The sequence below is a fragment of the Salmo trutta genome, chromosome 15 (assembly GCF_901001165.1).
Source record: "Salmo trutta chromosome 15, fSalTru1.1, whole genome shotgun sequence".
NCBI lineage: Eukaryota > Metazoa > Chordata > Actinopteri > Salmoniformes > Salmonidae > Salmo > Salmo trutta.
The window spans coordinates 22,997,540-23,013,118 of record NC_042971.1 but is presented as its reverse complement, the minus strand read 5'-3'; the positions used below and the strand labels follow the sequence as shown (position 1 = coordinate 23,013,118).

General features: G+C 42.2%; 1 protein-coding gene across 5 annotated transcripts in view; it reads right to left on the bottom strand.

Annotated features, from left to right (window-relative positions):
* Positions 1–13,252, bottom strand: part of LOC115148647 (MAP/microtubule affinity-regulating kinase 4-like) — a 41,259-nt gene extending 28,007 nt beyond the window's left edge. For all 5 annotated transcript variants that reach the window (XM_029690723.1, XM_029690724.1, XM_029690725.1 and 2 more), the window contains exons 1-3: positions 12,640–13,252; positions 7,061–7,258; positions 6,249–6,302 (exon numbers count right to left, since the gene is read on the bottom strand). In XM_029690723.1, the coding sequence (XP_029546583.1) occupies positions 6,249–6,302; positions 7,061–7,258; positions 12,640–12,690 (303 nt within the window). In that variant the 5' untranslated portion in view covers positions 12,691–13,252. The remainder of the gene's footprint in view (positions 1–6,248; positions 6,303–7,060; positions 7,259–12,639) is intronic.
* Positions 13,253–15,579: the final 2,327 nt, after the last annotated feature.

The window sequence follows — 15,579 nt, the reverse complement described above, 5'->3', positions numbered from 1 at the left end:
GTGAAATCAAGTTATATCTACAGTAGCTTTGATTGGACTGATCATGTGAACATCATACTTTCAAAATCTTAGCTAGCAGTCATCATCATGAATCAAGTCGACAATCTACTGGCAAATCCTTTTTAATCATTGTCATATGAAGATAAATAATGAAGCTTATCGGTGCTCAACGACCATTGGACATGAACATTACACAACAAGTTGGAAATCGCAAAGTCAACAATGAGTGGTTTGGAAGGAATCAGTGGCTAACTGCAAGCATTGCAAAGCAATCACTAGCCTGCTATTCAGTGGAGTGGGTGTGTGGTCCCAAGTTTGGGTTTAAGAGTCTCTTTTCCAAGCTTAAAATAATAAACATTGGCCATACTGTCAATCCAGCATGATTTATGCTGTGCTCAAAACAACTGTTCATCAGAATTGGGTAGATTCAACCTCGTTTTTTTCTGAGATCCCCTGCTGATTTTGTACGTTTGCCCACTGACAAAGAAATGATCAGTCTATAATTTTAATGGTAGGTTTATTTGAACAGTGAGAGACAGAACAACCACAGACAGACAAACAGACACAGACAGACAGACAGACAGACAGACAGACAGACAGACAGACAGACAGACAGACAGACAGACAGACAGACAGACAGACAGACAGACAGACAGACAGACAGACAGACAGACAGACAGACAGACAGACAGACAGACAGACAGACAGACAGACAGACAGACAGACAGACAGACAGACAGACAGACAGACAGACAGACAGACAGACAGACAGACAGACAGACAGACAGACAGACAGACAGACAGACAGACAGATATATAGACAGATAGACAGACAGATAGATAGACAGATAGACAGATAGATAGATGCACAGTGGTCCCTTGCCAGTCTCGAGAGACGTGATACTGTTTGGCAGATGCTGTGGACTTGATAATTGACTGAAAGGAAGGATGATGGGTTGACTGGTTGTGACTGGGTGGCTGGATGACTAGATGGAAGGATGACTGGCCGACTGGATGGACCGATGACTGGCTGACCAGATGGAAGGGGGATGAGTTGACTGCATAATTACGTTGTTTTGGCTCTGTAATCCAGCATTTTGGATTTGAAATGATACATACAAATATCATACCCCCCAAAAATGCTAACCTCCCCTGTTATTGTAATGGTGAGAGGTTAGCATGTCTTGGGGGTATGATATTTGTACGTCTCCAACTTTCTCACTCATCATTATTCATGATTCATTCAGGATTATCCGTAATCATGGTAGCATCCACATTACTTGTCGAAGTGTTAAGAAACATATTGTAATCTTATTTACAATAAAAGGGACTCCAAAATTACACAATACACTATTTACAATTCATTTCTATTGGGCACAAAATAAACTGAAACACAACCAAAAAACAGCAAATGCATCCAAAATTTGTAGTCACAAGCTTCATGTAGTCATTGCATTCTATGAATATGTGAAGAAATACTTAACTTTTTACTACTTTAATACATATAAGTGAATTTGTCCCAATACTTTTGGTCCCCTAAAATGGGAGGACTATGTACAAAAAGTGCAGGTCATGAAACCACCCTCAAATTTGATGTTTGGAGAAACATCAGAATCTGAAGTCAAATTGGTTAAACCGTGAGATCTACATACTTTGGCATTCAAAAGCAGCCCTATTAAAGAACTGTCGATGAATAATCATATCAATGGATGGAATCCGTGAATGAACGGCTGCAGCAACGATCTGACAAGCACAACTGGCGCTGTATAACAAATTAGGCCTAATTAGACAATATAACAATTAAGTCGTTCGAAACGACTTAGTGTCTCATTTGAATGACTTAGCATCTTGTTTGAACAAATTTTTGATTATGATTTTATTAAACTTAGTCTATCAAACGAGATACTAAGTCATTTGAACGAGATACTAAGTTATTTCGGACAAGATAATTCCAAGAGTCTAATTATCTTTTTTGCCTTGGGCTTCAGGGCTTCAGGGCTTCCATATAACTACTACAGTAAATCCATAAAAACACTAGTGTAAATACTACAATCTGAAAAAATTACAGTAAATACTACAGTATACTACAATCAGCAAAAACACTAAATTACTATAGTATACACTACATATTTACTTTACCACATTTATACTATAGCTAACTGTAAATACTACAGTGTACTACAGAATACTACAGTAAATACTACAAAGTAGTAAAGTACACAAAAACATGGGGCCAAATATTCAACTATAATACTCTATAATGGAAAACTGTATGTAATACAGTAATTTTAGGTATAATCAACATTAACATACTCTGAAACTTTTTACTGCAACATACTGTAAATTGTGACCGACTGGCTCGATTCGGTCTCATGAATTTTGAATGGTGTTTTGTACATTGGATAAAAGTAGAAAATACAAAATTATATTTTCATCTCAAATCCAAAATGCTGGAGTATAGAGACAAAATAATAAAAAATTGCTTCACTGCCTAAATACATACAGTATGGTGAGGACTGTATGCCATTTTGAAAAATATTTTTATCCAAAGTGACTTACAGTCATGCGTGCAGACATTTCAGTATGGGTGGCCCCAGCAGGAATCAAACCCACTATGACACTAGGAGCTCATAGAAACTCAGATCCTGTACCTGACTCATGTCTATGTCATTAACCCACATATGAGATGGTCCCATAGTCAACCAAAATCATGATGTGAAGCTGAACGTAACAGACGTTCTCCCAGTCCAACACCATCTTCCCCACATACTGTACATACACACAGCACCATTATGAACAATTATTTCATCCTTGATTGGCCCTTTCCGGTCTGTTCACTTCATGCCCCCCGGCGGCAGAGTTCATGTGTGCCGCCACAGAGCCAGGAGGGTAGAGAGAGGGGAAGGGGGAGAGAGAGAGAAAGAGAGAGAGAGAGCATATACATGCTCTGAGCCCATCTACAGAGCAGCCCGGACCTCTGACTAATGCATGACGGGGGTTATGAGTCAATGTTACCATGTGCAGAAAAAGTATTCAGACCCCTTTACTTTTCCAAATGTTGTTACGTTACAGCCTTATTTTGAAATTGATTAAATAAATAAAAATCCTCATCAGTCTACACACAATACCACATAACGGCAAAGTGAAAACAGTTTTTTAGAAATGTTTGCTAATTTCAATTTTTTTTTTAACTTAAATATCTTATTTACATAAGTATTCAGACCCTTTGCTATGAGACTTGAAATGTATCTCAGGTGCATCTTGTTTCCATTGATCATCCTTGAGATGTTTCTACAACTTGACTGGAGTCCACATGTAGTAAATTCAATTGATTGGACATGATTTGGAAAGGCACACACATTTACATTTACGTCATTTAGCAGACGCTGTTATCCAGAATGACTTACAAATTGGTGCATACACCTTATGATATCCAGTGGAACAACCACTTTACAATAGTACATCTATATCTTTTTTTTGGGGGGGGGGGTTAGAAGGATTACTTACTATATCCTATCCCAGGTATTCCTTAAAGAGATGGGGTTTCAAGTGTCTACGGAAGGTGGTGATTGACTCCGCTGTCCTGGCGTCGTGAGGGAGCTTGTTCCACCATTGGGGTGCCAGAGCAGCGAACAGTTTTGACTGGGCTGAGTGGGAACTGTGCTTCCGCAGAGTTAGGGGGGCCAGCAGGCCAGAGGTGGATGAACGCAGTGCCCTTGTTTGGGTGTAGGGCCTGATCAGAGCCTGAAGGTACGGAGGTGCCGTTCCCCTCACAGCTCCGTAGGCAAGCACCATGGTCTTGTAGCAGATGCGAGCTTCAACTGGAAGCCAGTGGAGTGTGCGGAGGAGCGGGGTGACGTGAGAGAACTTGGGAAGGTTGAACACCAGATGGGCTGCGGCGTTCTGGATGAGTTGTAGGGGTTTAATGGCACAGGCAGGGAGCCCAGCCAACAGCGAGTTGCAGTAATCCAGACGGGAGATGACAAGTGCCTGGATTAGGACCTGCACCGCTTCTTGTGTAAGGCAGGGTCGTACTCTGCGAATGTTGTAGAGCATGAACCTACACCTGTCTATATAAGGTCCCACAGTTGACAATGCATGTCAGGTCAAAAAGCAACCCATGAGGTCGAAGGAATTGTCCGTAGAGCTTCAAGACAGGATTGTGTCGAGGCACCGATTTGGGGAAGGGTAGCAAAAATAGTCTGCAGCATTGAAGGTCCCAAAGAACACAGTGGCCTCCATTATTCTTAAATGGAAGATGTTTGGAACAACCAAGACTCTTCCTAGAGCTGGCCACCCAGCCAAACCGAGCAGGTGAGCGAGAACCTGATGGTTCAAGAGTTCCTCTGTGGCAAGAGTTCTGTTGAGATGGGAGAACCTTCTAGAAGGACAACCATCTCTGCAGCACTCCACCAATCAGGCCTTTATGGTAGAGTGGCCAGAGGGAAGCCACTCCTTAGTAAAAGGTTCTGAATGTCCTAGAGTGGCGTAGCCAGAGCCCAGACTTGAACCTGATTGAACATCTCTGGAGAGACCTGAAATTAGCTGTGCCGCCCACAACACTCCCCATCCAACCTGACAGAGCTTTAGAGGATCTGCAGAGAAAAATGGGAGAAACTCCCCAAATACAGGTGTGTCAAGCTTGTAGCGTCATACCCAAGAAGACTCGATACAGTAATCGCTGCCAAAGGTGCTTCAACAAAGTACTGAGTAAAGGGTCTGAATACTTGTGAGAATGTACTATTTCTGTAAAAAAAATTATATAAAATGTGCAAACATTTCTACAAACCTGTTTTTGCTTTGTCATTATGGGGTATTGTGTGAAGATTGATGAGGGGAAAAAACGATTTAATCAATTTTAGAATAAGGCTGTTAGCTAACAAAATGTGGAAAAAGTCAAGGGGTCAGAAAACGTTCCGAATGCACTGTATATATATATATTTATATGTCTTTATGTCAATGCATTTTCTGTTTTTCTCTTTACTCTGAGTAGTGCACGTTTGTGTTGCGTGTTAGATGCTGCCTCATCGTGAACTAACGTAAGTTAAAATTCAGCATTGTAAGTGAGGTAGTTGAGGTAGACTTGCATGTGATGAGTCCAGGGTTTTTCCGGCATAGAGAATTCTTAGGTGTGCTGACCGCAACTAATGCCTCGCCGAGTTACCACCTACCCCCTTTTTTTTGGTCCAAGGCTCTGTTCCAATATCCATATACCAAAATATAGGCAATATCTACTTTCAAATCCTTGTATTAATTATAACACAGAAATGGATGACCCCTCCACAGTTTTCTTGATCTTAGCCGATCTAGTAATTTTAGAACCACCCAAGTTTGGTAGCCTATGCTGTTGGATGAACTTTATGGTCATGGTTGTTCATGTGGTGGTTACAATGCCACAAGAGCAAACGGGTTTGGTACAGGCATAGTCATCATTTTTAGATGCAAATCTGATTATATACAGTGTTTGATAATTAAAATATAAGCCTCAAGTTCACTTTAAAGTTGCGTTTATCTTTCTGATGGCTAATCTGGGACAACTTCTCTCTCGAAACAGGACACCAGAGTAGCCGGGTAAGGCAACTCAGTATAACAGATTGTGAAATAGACACAATTTGCTTATTAGAAAAAGTATATTTTTTTGTGTGCAGTACACAATGCATTTCAATCACAGATAAAGACAGTAGGTTACTTAAGACAGAAACAATAGGAGGGAGGTTGGTCGGGAAGGATGGGTGGGCATATAACGTGAACATTTAGCAACCCAAAAGGTTGTGAGTTCGAATCTGGATAACTTTAGAATTTGAACAAATTAGCTACTTTGCAACTAACCCTTCCCCTAACCATAACCTTAAAATCCTTTAATAACCTAACTCCTAAACCTAAACCCTTAACCTCTAACCCCTTGCCAAGCTAACGTTAGCCACCTAGCTAGCCTAGCTTACATACAAATTTTGAATTTGTGTAATGTACATGAATGCGTTATGAAGAAAGAAAATCATATAATACACACAAAATGCGTTGTGATGAAAATCATGTGATACACACTAAAAGGTGGACTTTTTTGTGTGCCTGTCACGAATTTTTGAATAAGTCATTTGTGTCCATTTCACATTAAGCTGTGATAGTGTGTTGGGGTAAGGAGGGAGTTTATTATGCATTTATTAAGTGTTCGATAAGCGTTTATTAAGGTCATGTCCACTGTGACAGATAAAACACTGATTAAAAAAAGGTAAATTGCCAAGACTCACCTTTTGTAGGCTGGTTGGATTCAACTGAGTTTTGTCAATTATTTTTATTGCAACCTGGAGGAGACATGAGGAGAACCTTTTACAACATTTTACAAAAAAAACACAATGAGAAGATGGAAACAACCCAATAGTAAAACATAGCTTTCTCCAACAAGCTTCAAGTATGACAATGAATATCCCTATTCACATTCATTATTTTCCTATCCATGGCCAGACGCCCCAGAACCAATGTCCCACTTCTTTAGTTCCCCATTCCAGTCAAGCCTATCCCTATTCCTCCCAACCCTCCATTTTAGCATTGCACCCATCTATACTCTTATCATTGATCCCAGGAAGACAAGGGGTCGCTTAGGCCAAAGCTAATGGGGATCCATCTGAATAAAGATGAACAACAACTACAGATCCCCCTCCATCCACTTCCTACCCCCACCACTCACTCTACCCCTATCCCTGCCCAAGTCTCATCTCTCTACCCTATATCCCAAGCCCCCCCACCCAATCACTAAAACAGCCCCATCCCAAATCAACCCCTAGACTTTACACCCTATGCACTTGTGGAGATCTGAGAGAATGTGCTTGGTATAACCAATATGGTGAAGCTTCCAGCTATGCTGGGTCTAGGGGTCAATTTGGGATTGGGCCCCATGCATACATCCATGCTCTAACTGTAACCCACCACCATAGAAATGGACACTATTCCATTATATTTCTGCTTTCTAAGACGACTACCCTTCTTCCTCTGCATCATATCCCTTACCCAACAACCCACCACCACCACCACCACCACCACCCTCCCCATGCCCCAACCTCACCTCTTTGCCCGTCAGGATATGGCGGGCCAGCTTGACCTTGGCAAAGTTGCCCTTGCCGATGGTCTTAAGCAGGCGGTAGTTGCCGATGTGCGGAGTCTCGTCAGAGCAGGAGGCGATGGAGTTCCTGCAGCGGGCGCCCAGTGAGCGGCTGGACAGGCTGGTGCCCTTGTCTGAGCGACTGGCGGCTAGTGACACATGCTGGGGGGGAGAGGAGAGAGGGGAGAGGGTGTCACCACCAGCGCACCCATTACCACTATCATACAAAGCCTGGGAACTCCAAGATCCTTTTCAAAATAGCGTTCCGACCCGAACCATACTTAGCAGGCTCTGATATTTTCTTTTCACGTTGCCTTCTCCAGTACGGTTCCACCAACTATGGTAGATGCATAACAAGGCATCCCAGTACAGCTCGGCTCAGCCTAGTGGGGTGAAATGATACAAGACCAACTCAGAGGCCAATTGCTCTTTTACACTACTGTACCAATTGCTGACCTGAACCACACTACTGAGCTGGCTCGGATTAAAGGAATTTTATTTTCATATGGCCCCTTCCAGCACGGTTTCAGCAACTAACTATGGTGGATGTGTAACCAGGCCAGTACAGTTTGGCTTGGCTCAGCTCGGAATGGTGGTGTTTAAGGTACCACTGTACACTACTGAACTGGTCTGCCATTATAGCATGGTGGCTTTGGCTCTCTAATATGGCAGGATATTACTGAGAGTAAACTGATCTAACTAAGATAATGTCACATCAGTGTTTTCCCTAGATCATTTGCTCATAGGCAGGGGGTTAAGGCCCTGAAAGCAACACCCAGGACTGCTGGTATGCCATAGTTCTTCACTGAAATTATATTCAAATGTTTTATATTATCGTTGATTTGAACATCATCATGCCTGGATTGCGTTCAACAGGGCATAATGTTGTGGAATGTTCCACACTGTTTGGCTATTGATCATGGCCCTAGTATAGCTTGGTGTATAGAAATACATGAGATCATTCATTTCCAGGTGAACATATGAATATGTCATCACAAATACTACTATTCATAGAATATCTTGTCTGATCTCTCTGATAACTGGGACAAAGGTACAACTAACTGTATGAGGTGGTTAGTCGCATGAGCCCAGTACAAAGAAAGAAGAAATTATTATTTTTTTTATGTAAAAAAATGCATGAAATGAAATGTATGTATTCACTACTGTAAGTCACTCTGGATAAGAGCGTCTGCTAAATGACTAAAATGTAAAAAATGTACTGAGCTAGTTTTCATAAAACCAGGGTTTGAGCGTTTGCTTTAGACTGTGTTGGTTCCATTGCAAGAGGTAAGCTCAATCAAGCACAGCTAAAGTATTTAAAATAATTTCAAAATAGAATTTGAACCCAGGTCTGGTATGCATCGCATGCTGGTAGGTGCTCCATTCCAGAACCCAATAGCTTTCGACCTAGGTGCTGTGAAGATTCAGTCCAAAGCTTGAGTTATGGCTAATTTTCAGTTGGGTAGGCAGCAAAGCCTAAGATAAAAAAAAAACGATGTGTTTTTTACAGGAACATAGATAAGTGTTTTAGTCGGATGCAGCTCCTTGTCATGTGACCAAACAGAAGCCGGGCCCAAAACAGAGGGAATGAGATACCAGAGAAAGGACAGAGAAAAATGAAGAGAGTGAGAGAAACAGAGAGAGGCAGGAAGGGAGAGAGAGAGCAACACAGAGACAGAGAGAGACAGAACGAGAGAGAGAGAGAGAGAGAGAAAGAAAGTAGATGCAGGCACAGTGGTCCCTGGCCGGTCTCGAGGCCTGAGGCGTAACTTCCATCCCCTTAGCATGTCCTCCTTCTCTCTGCCTTCCCCACCATCCTTTCCCAACCCCTTATTCACCAACCCCCGGAATGTAAAACAGTGCCCTCTCTCCTCGCCTCCTTCTCCAAACACATTGGAAGAAGAGCAGAGGGGAGGGACCTCGGATCATCTCCTCCAACGCGGTTTGAGGAAGTGAGGAGAGAGAAAGCAAGGAATCAAGGAAAGATAAAATGAGGAGAAAACTATGTACTGGATGCACACAGGATGATAGAGTTAATCTTCTTGGAGATTTCGGACTGATGTACAGTGCCTTCGGAAAGTATTCAGACTCCTTGACTTTTTCCACATTTTGTTAGGTTACAGCCTTATAATGACAAAGCAAAAACAGGTTTTTGGACATTTTAGCAAATTTATAAACAAAAAAAATCTGAAATATGACATTTACATAAGTATTCAGACCCTTTACTCAGTACTTTGTTGAAGCACCTGTGGCAGCGATGACGGCCTTGAGTCTTCTTGGGGATGATGCAACAAGCTTGGCACACCTGTACTTGGGGAGTTTCTCCAATTCTTCTCTGCAGATCCTCTAAAGCTCTGTCAGGTTGGATGGGGAGTGTTGCTAATTTCAGGTCTCTCCAGAGATGTTCAATCAGGTTTATGTCGGGCTCTGGCTGGGCCAATCAAGAACATTCAGAGGCTTGTCCCGAAGCCACACCTGCATTGTCTTGGCTGTGTGCTTGGGGTTGTTGTCCTGTTGGAAGGTGAACCTTCGCCCCCAGTCTGAGGTACTGTGAGCTCTGGAGCAGGTTTTCATCAAGGATCTCTCTGTACTTCCTTCTGTTCATCTTTTCCTCGGTCCTGACCAGTTCCTAATCCCTGCCGCAGAAAAACATCCCCACAGCATGATTCTGCCACCCCCATGCTTCAACGTAGGGATGGTGCAAGGTTTCCTCCAGACGTGACTCTTGGCATTCAGGCCAAAGAGTTCAATATTGGTTTCATCAGACCAGAGAATCTTGTTTCTCATGGTCTGAGAGTCTTTAGGTGCCTTTTGGCAAACTCCAAGTGGGCCATCATGTACCTATTACTGAGGAGTGGCTTTCTTCTCGCCACTCTAGCATGAAGGCCTGATTGGTGGAGTGCTGCAGAGATGGTTGTCCTTCTGGAAGGTTCTCCCATCTCCACAGAGGAACTCTAGAGCTCTATCTGAGTGACCATTGGGTTCTTGGTCACCTCCCTGACCAAGGCTCTTCTCCCCCGATTGCTCAGCTTGGCCGTATGACCAGCTCTAGATAGAGTCTTGGTGTTTCCAAACTTCTTCCATTTAAGAATGATGGAGGCCACTGTGTTCTTGCTGCACAAATGTTTTGGTAGTCTTCCCCAGATCTGTGCCTCGACACAATCCTGTCTCCGTGCTCTACGGACAATTCCTTCAACCTCATGGTTTGGTTTTTGCTCTGACATGCACTGTCAACTGTGGGACCTTATTTAGACAGGTGCGTGCCTTTCCAAATCATGTCCAATCAATTTAATTTACCACAGGACAACTCCAATCAAGTTGTAGAAACATCTCAAGGATGATCAATGGAAACAGGATGCACCTGAGCTCAATTTCAAGTCTCATAGCAAAGGGTCTGAATACTTAAGTTAAGGTATTTCAGTTTTTTTTTAAATACATTTTCAAAAATTTCAAAAGACCTGTATTCACTTTGTCATTATGGGGTATTGTATGTAAATTGCTAAAGATGTGTTTTATTTAATCCATTTTAGAATACAGCTCTAACGTAACAAAATGTGGAAAAAGTCAAGGGGTCTGAATACTTTCAGAATGCACTGTATGTGTTTGATGTCTTTACTATTATTCTACAATGTTTTGGGGGTTGGGGGGTTGTATAATTCCCCTGCCTCACCATTCCCAGCTGGACTGAGATGAAGGAACATCAGAGGGGTGGTGATTGGTGAGAGTAGAGGAAGAGGGGATATGGAGTGTGCCCCAACTGGCACAATATTCCCTTTATAGTGCACTACCTTTGAATAGGGAAAATCTGGTCAAAAGTAGTTAACTATACTGAACAAAAATATAAATGCAACATGTAAAGTGTTGGTCCCATGTTTCATGAGCTGTAATAAAAGATCTCAGAAGTTTTCCATTTGCACAAAAAGCTTCTCTCGCTCAAATGTTGTACACACATTTTTTTTTACATCCTTTTAATGAGCATTTCTCCTTTGCCAAGATAATCCATCCACCTGGCAGGTGTGGCATATCAAGCTGCTGGTTAAACAGCATGATCATTCCTCAGGTGCACCTTGTGCTGGGGACAATAAAAGGTCACTCTAAAATGTGCAGTTTTGTAACAAAACACAATGCCACAGATGTCTCAAATTTTGAGGGAGTGTGCAATTGGCATGCTGACTGCAGGAATGTCCACCAGAGATGTTGCCAGAGAATGTAATGTTAATTTCTCTACCATAAGCCACCTCCAGCATAATTTTAGAGAATTTGACAGTACATCCAACCGGCCTCACAACCCAGACCACGTGGAACCACGCCAGCCCAGGACCTCCACATCCGGCTTCTTCAGCTGAGGGATTGTCTGAGACCAGCCAACCATACAACTGATGAAACTGAGGAGTATTTCTGTCTGTAATAAAGCCCTTTTGTGGGGGAAAAACTAATTCTCAGCAGGGGCGCAGCCATGGGTGGGCCTGGAAAGGCATAGGCCCACCCACTTGGAGCCAGGCCCACCCATGGCTGCGCCCCTGCTCAGTCATGTGAAATCCATAGATTAGGGCCTAATTTATGTATTTCAACTGACTTATTTCTTTATGTGAACTGTAACTCCGTAAAATCATTGAAATTGTTGCATACTGCATTTATATTTTTGTTCAGTATATACAGTGAAGAAGCCCATTGGGCTCTGGTCAAATGTAGTGCACTATATGGTGAATAGGGTGCCATTTGTAATGCGATCATGGTCTCCACACAAAGATTTGGGCCTGGGAATAATAACAGATTGCTTCATCAGACAGGTCCTCGATAAACACACATCATTTCAGCAGAGAAATCACTATTTATGGAATCACATCTAAAGAGGAACCCCCAAAGTGCATATTAGGCTATGCATATTAGATAGGCCTTCATAGATAGATGGAGATACAAAAATACTGCACACACACACACACACACATTGTTGCTTGTGCAGGCCCTACTGCTACAGTTGAAGCTGTAGCCTAGCAGATGGCGCTCCGCCGCTATACCCAGCAATGGATAGAATTTTGCACAACATTGTATGCAATAATCGAAAACAGTTATCTTAAAGACTTTTTCTCGTTTTTATTATTCCGAATGGTTGTAGGTGCGACAGTATGCCAGTCATAACGAGGTTTCACCACACAAGGGGAATACACGGGCAATAAGTGACATCACTATCTATCCAGCTATAATATGAGGTGACGGTTCTTAGTATGAGCTTCTGCGCATATCCACGGAGTGTTACCGTATGTGGATGGATTTGCCTACAGCCATCAGCTCTTTTGCTGTTTAGACGTTCAATGATACGACCCATTTTGAGATAATCTGCTATGCTAAATTTCCACCCACTCTCATACCCAGGCTTCTTTTTTTAACAACCAAATGCACACCATATAATAATTAGGCCTATGCATTACAAATAAATATGGTGAATGCAAAGCCCCAAGTTATGAACCATATTTCTATACTCTACATAGGATGTATAATTTCTGCATAGACACTCAAATTATGGGAATAATTATTGCACTTACATGGTCCGTGCCCCTGTCGTTTCCAGACGGTAATGCAGAACGAGAAGACATTTTCCCTGAGTTTTTCCCGAATTACTGTATGTTTGCGTTTATATTTACAGGATCAGGCTTCACTAATAATAACATCCGACATCGGCAGTTCAGCAGCTGCGACCACGTCCTAATCAACCTGTTTATTCTCCAACCGGCGAAGCCGTGGTCGAGAGGAGACCTCTGCCTGTCATGGCAGCAGCCAACCGATATCTGGGGTGTCTTCAAGCAAGCTGCATTTCTCTGGCAAAATTCGCTCAATTCGGTAATTTTGCACCAAAAGCAACGCAAACCCACGACTTAACGTCAATAATGGACTGAAACAGTGTGATGTTTGGCCAAAACCCAATGTTTCTGCGGCGACATTCCGCCCCCTGTCTCATTTCTGCATATAAAACAAATATACGGCGTTGGGAGGAGCGTCTCCGTTTATCATAATAATAGGCAACTGTTTTATCTATCAATTCCCCATCGCTTTCCAGCATGCAACCGACGACGATTGCATTAATCCGCGGGACAACAGAGGGTATCTTGCATGAAAAACACCGAATTGTTCATAACCCGATAGTCCTGATGGCTGCGATGCGCCACTTTTCGCGTCAGAGACGCTGACTGACACATCCACCGACCGAAAACGCACCTACGAGCGTAAAGTTGAGCGTAAAATAAACCTACCCAAAACGGAAGATGGAAAGTCTGTGTTTAAATCACTGACGCATTTTCAATATTTCTTATACACAGTAGTGGTTAGCTATAGCCTAAATCCGTATTTAGATAGATGAACAAACAACTCACCCCGCCACGCTTTCCAATTCACCCATCAATTTTTAGTCTTCTCCCATTCAAAGACAGTACACCAGAGCTGGTGCACACATTGGGATTCTTGTAGGCTACAGAAAGACCAATATACGTCAAAATCGAATGAAATCGGTAGCCTGGCTAATTTTCTTATGATATGAAGATTCATGTGAATATATTATTCCAAAAAGGTTTAGTCAATTGGACAGACAGCATTGTAGACTTCAACTAGGCTAGTTACAACTGTGTAGCTGCAGATCAAATCAGAACTAAGCCTTATGTGTAGCCTATAGTTTGATATTAAACAATAGTTTTACAGTGTATAATTGAGAAGTGAGGGTTCGAATGTTTGCACATCTAAATCATATAAAGAAAACATATCACAGTTGTGAGTAGACTATGGAGCAATGTGTAAGCACATGATTATAAGAGTCAAGCGGCCTATGTAAGAGCAATGTTGATATTTTAATTTGTGCACTCATGCACTGGCTGAGTAGGCTAAATATTCAGTATTTATTGTTGTGATTTAGGGGGGTGCAGTGGGGCATGTTCAGCTGTCCCAGAGAAGGATAGGATCTAACAGGTAACCCTCTCTCAGTCAAAGAGTTGCACAATTCCTCCAACCAGGGTTTTGGGAAAGTTACCATAATTTGGTAACTCTACAGTTGTTTATACCTTAGGTTACTGATTAGTGTCTTGTAATGAGCTGTGATCACTCAAGTGCCCTCCCTCAAATCTACCAAAGACACAGGATGGGAATATGTCTGTATGTCATAAGGAGGGTGGCAACGGTTGCTGGTTCTAGCCAAGGGCCGGGCGATTAAAACAAAAAAAAAAGGGAATTGAACTGATAGCAGTAGGGGTGCTGATGTCCAGCCTGACCACATTAAACAGACATAGGATATGTTGCGTAAATTTGTATCCCTCAATTTAGTATGATATGTTATGTTAAATTACGAATGGATTAATGGTCTGGTTACTTAAAGTGATGCTCCAGTGATTTTGTATAATTTCAGCCAGTAGTTTTGAAAGTAGTGCTCACGAGTCAAAACGGTTCATTGAAAATTGTGCACAATTGTGTACCACGTTATCCATTTCGTATGTTACCTCCTGCACATTTTTTTTTGCAATTCTTATGATATGTTACTAATTCCAATTCATGCAAGAATTTGTAAGTGCTTAAAATCCCGGACTGCATCTTTACTTAAGACAAAAACGAAAGTATGATATTGTATAATGGATTGGGTAAGAAGTATTTGTATAATATTTTACCACCACTATTCCATTCATAACGTAAGGTAACATATTATACTAAATGAAGGGATACGAATGTACATCCCAAATCCTACGAATTGCCTTGAGGCCAGGTTGTGGTATCTGATCCCAGGTACAAACCAATGCCATTGAGCCCTTGAGCAAGGCTGCACCGCGGCAGACCCTATGCCAGGCTCTAGTCAAAAGTAGTGAACTATAGGGAATAGGGTACCATTTGGGAAGATATCAAAATGCAGCATGGTCTATCAGCATGGTCTGTCAGCATATACTAACCCATAAGTTTGGTGATATTGGTGCTAGAGCAACCAATAGGAAGATTGGGATCCTTTCCTATTCAGGTATGGGCCTTGTTCAAATACTCATAACATGCATCCTTCCTTCCTTCCTCCCCTGAGCTTATGTGAATTGGTGGAATTAATGTAGTGGAAATCTTGATGTTAGATTGGTGATAAGCCATTGATGTTAGATCAGTGATTACTTCAAGGAAAGGCAAAAGGATGGAAGGAAGGATGTATTCAAACAGGGCCTTCCTCTAACCAGCAGGTGCCCAAGCCTGTAGTGCTTCACAGCTTCCAGAAGATGGTAGCAGTGTGTTGCTTTTTCTTTCTACTGAGAACCAAGTACCCTCTGACTGGCTGTCCCATCATATCTGGGCCTGTATTCACAAAGCTTCTTAGAGTATGAGTGCTGATCTAGGATACATTTCCCCTTTTAGATCCAAATGAATAAGATTGTTTGGGCATGGTGGACCTTCATATTGTGATGTCAGATCTATAGCGTGTGGTGTAAATGGCTCTATCTGTTGTGTGACCTGTCATCTGTGTCATGTTGTCTGAA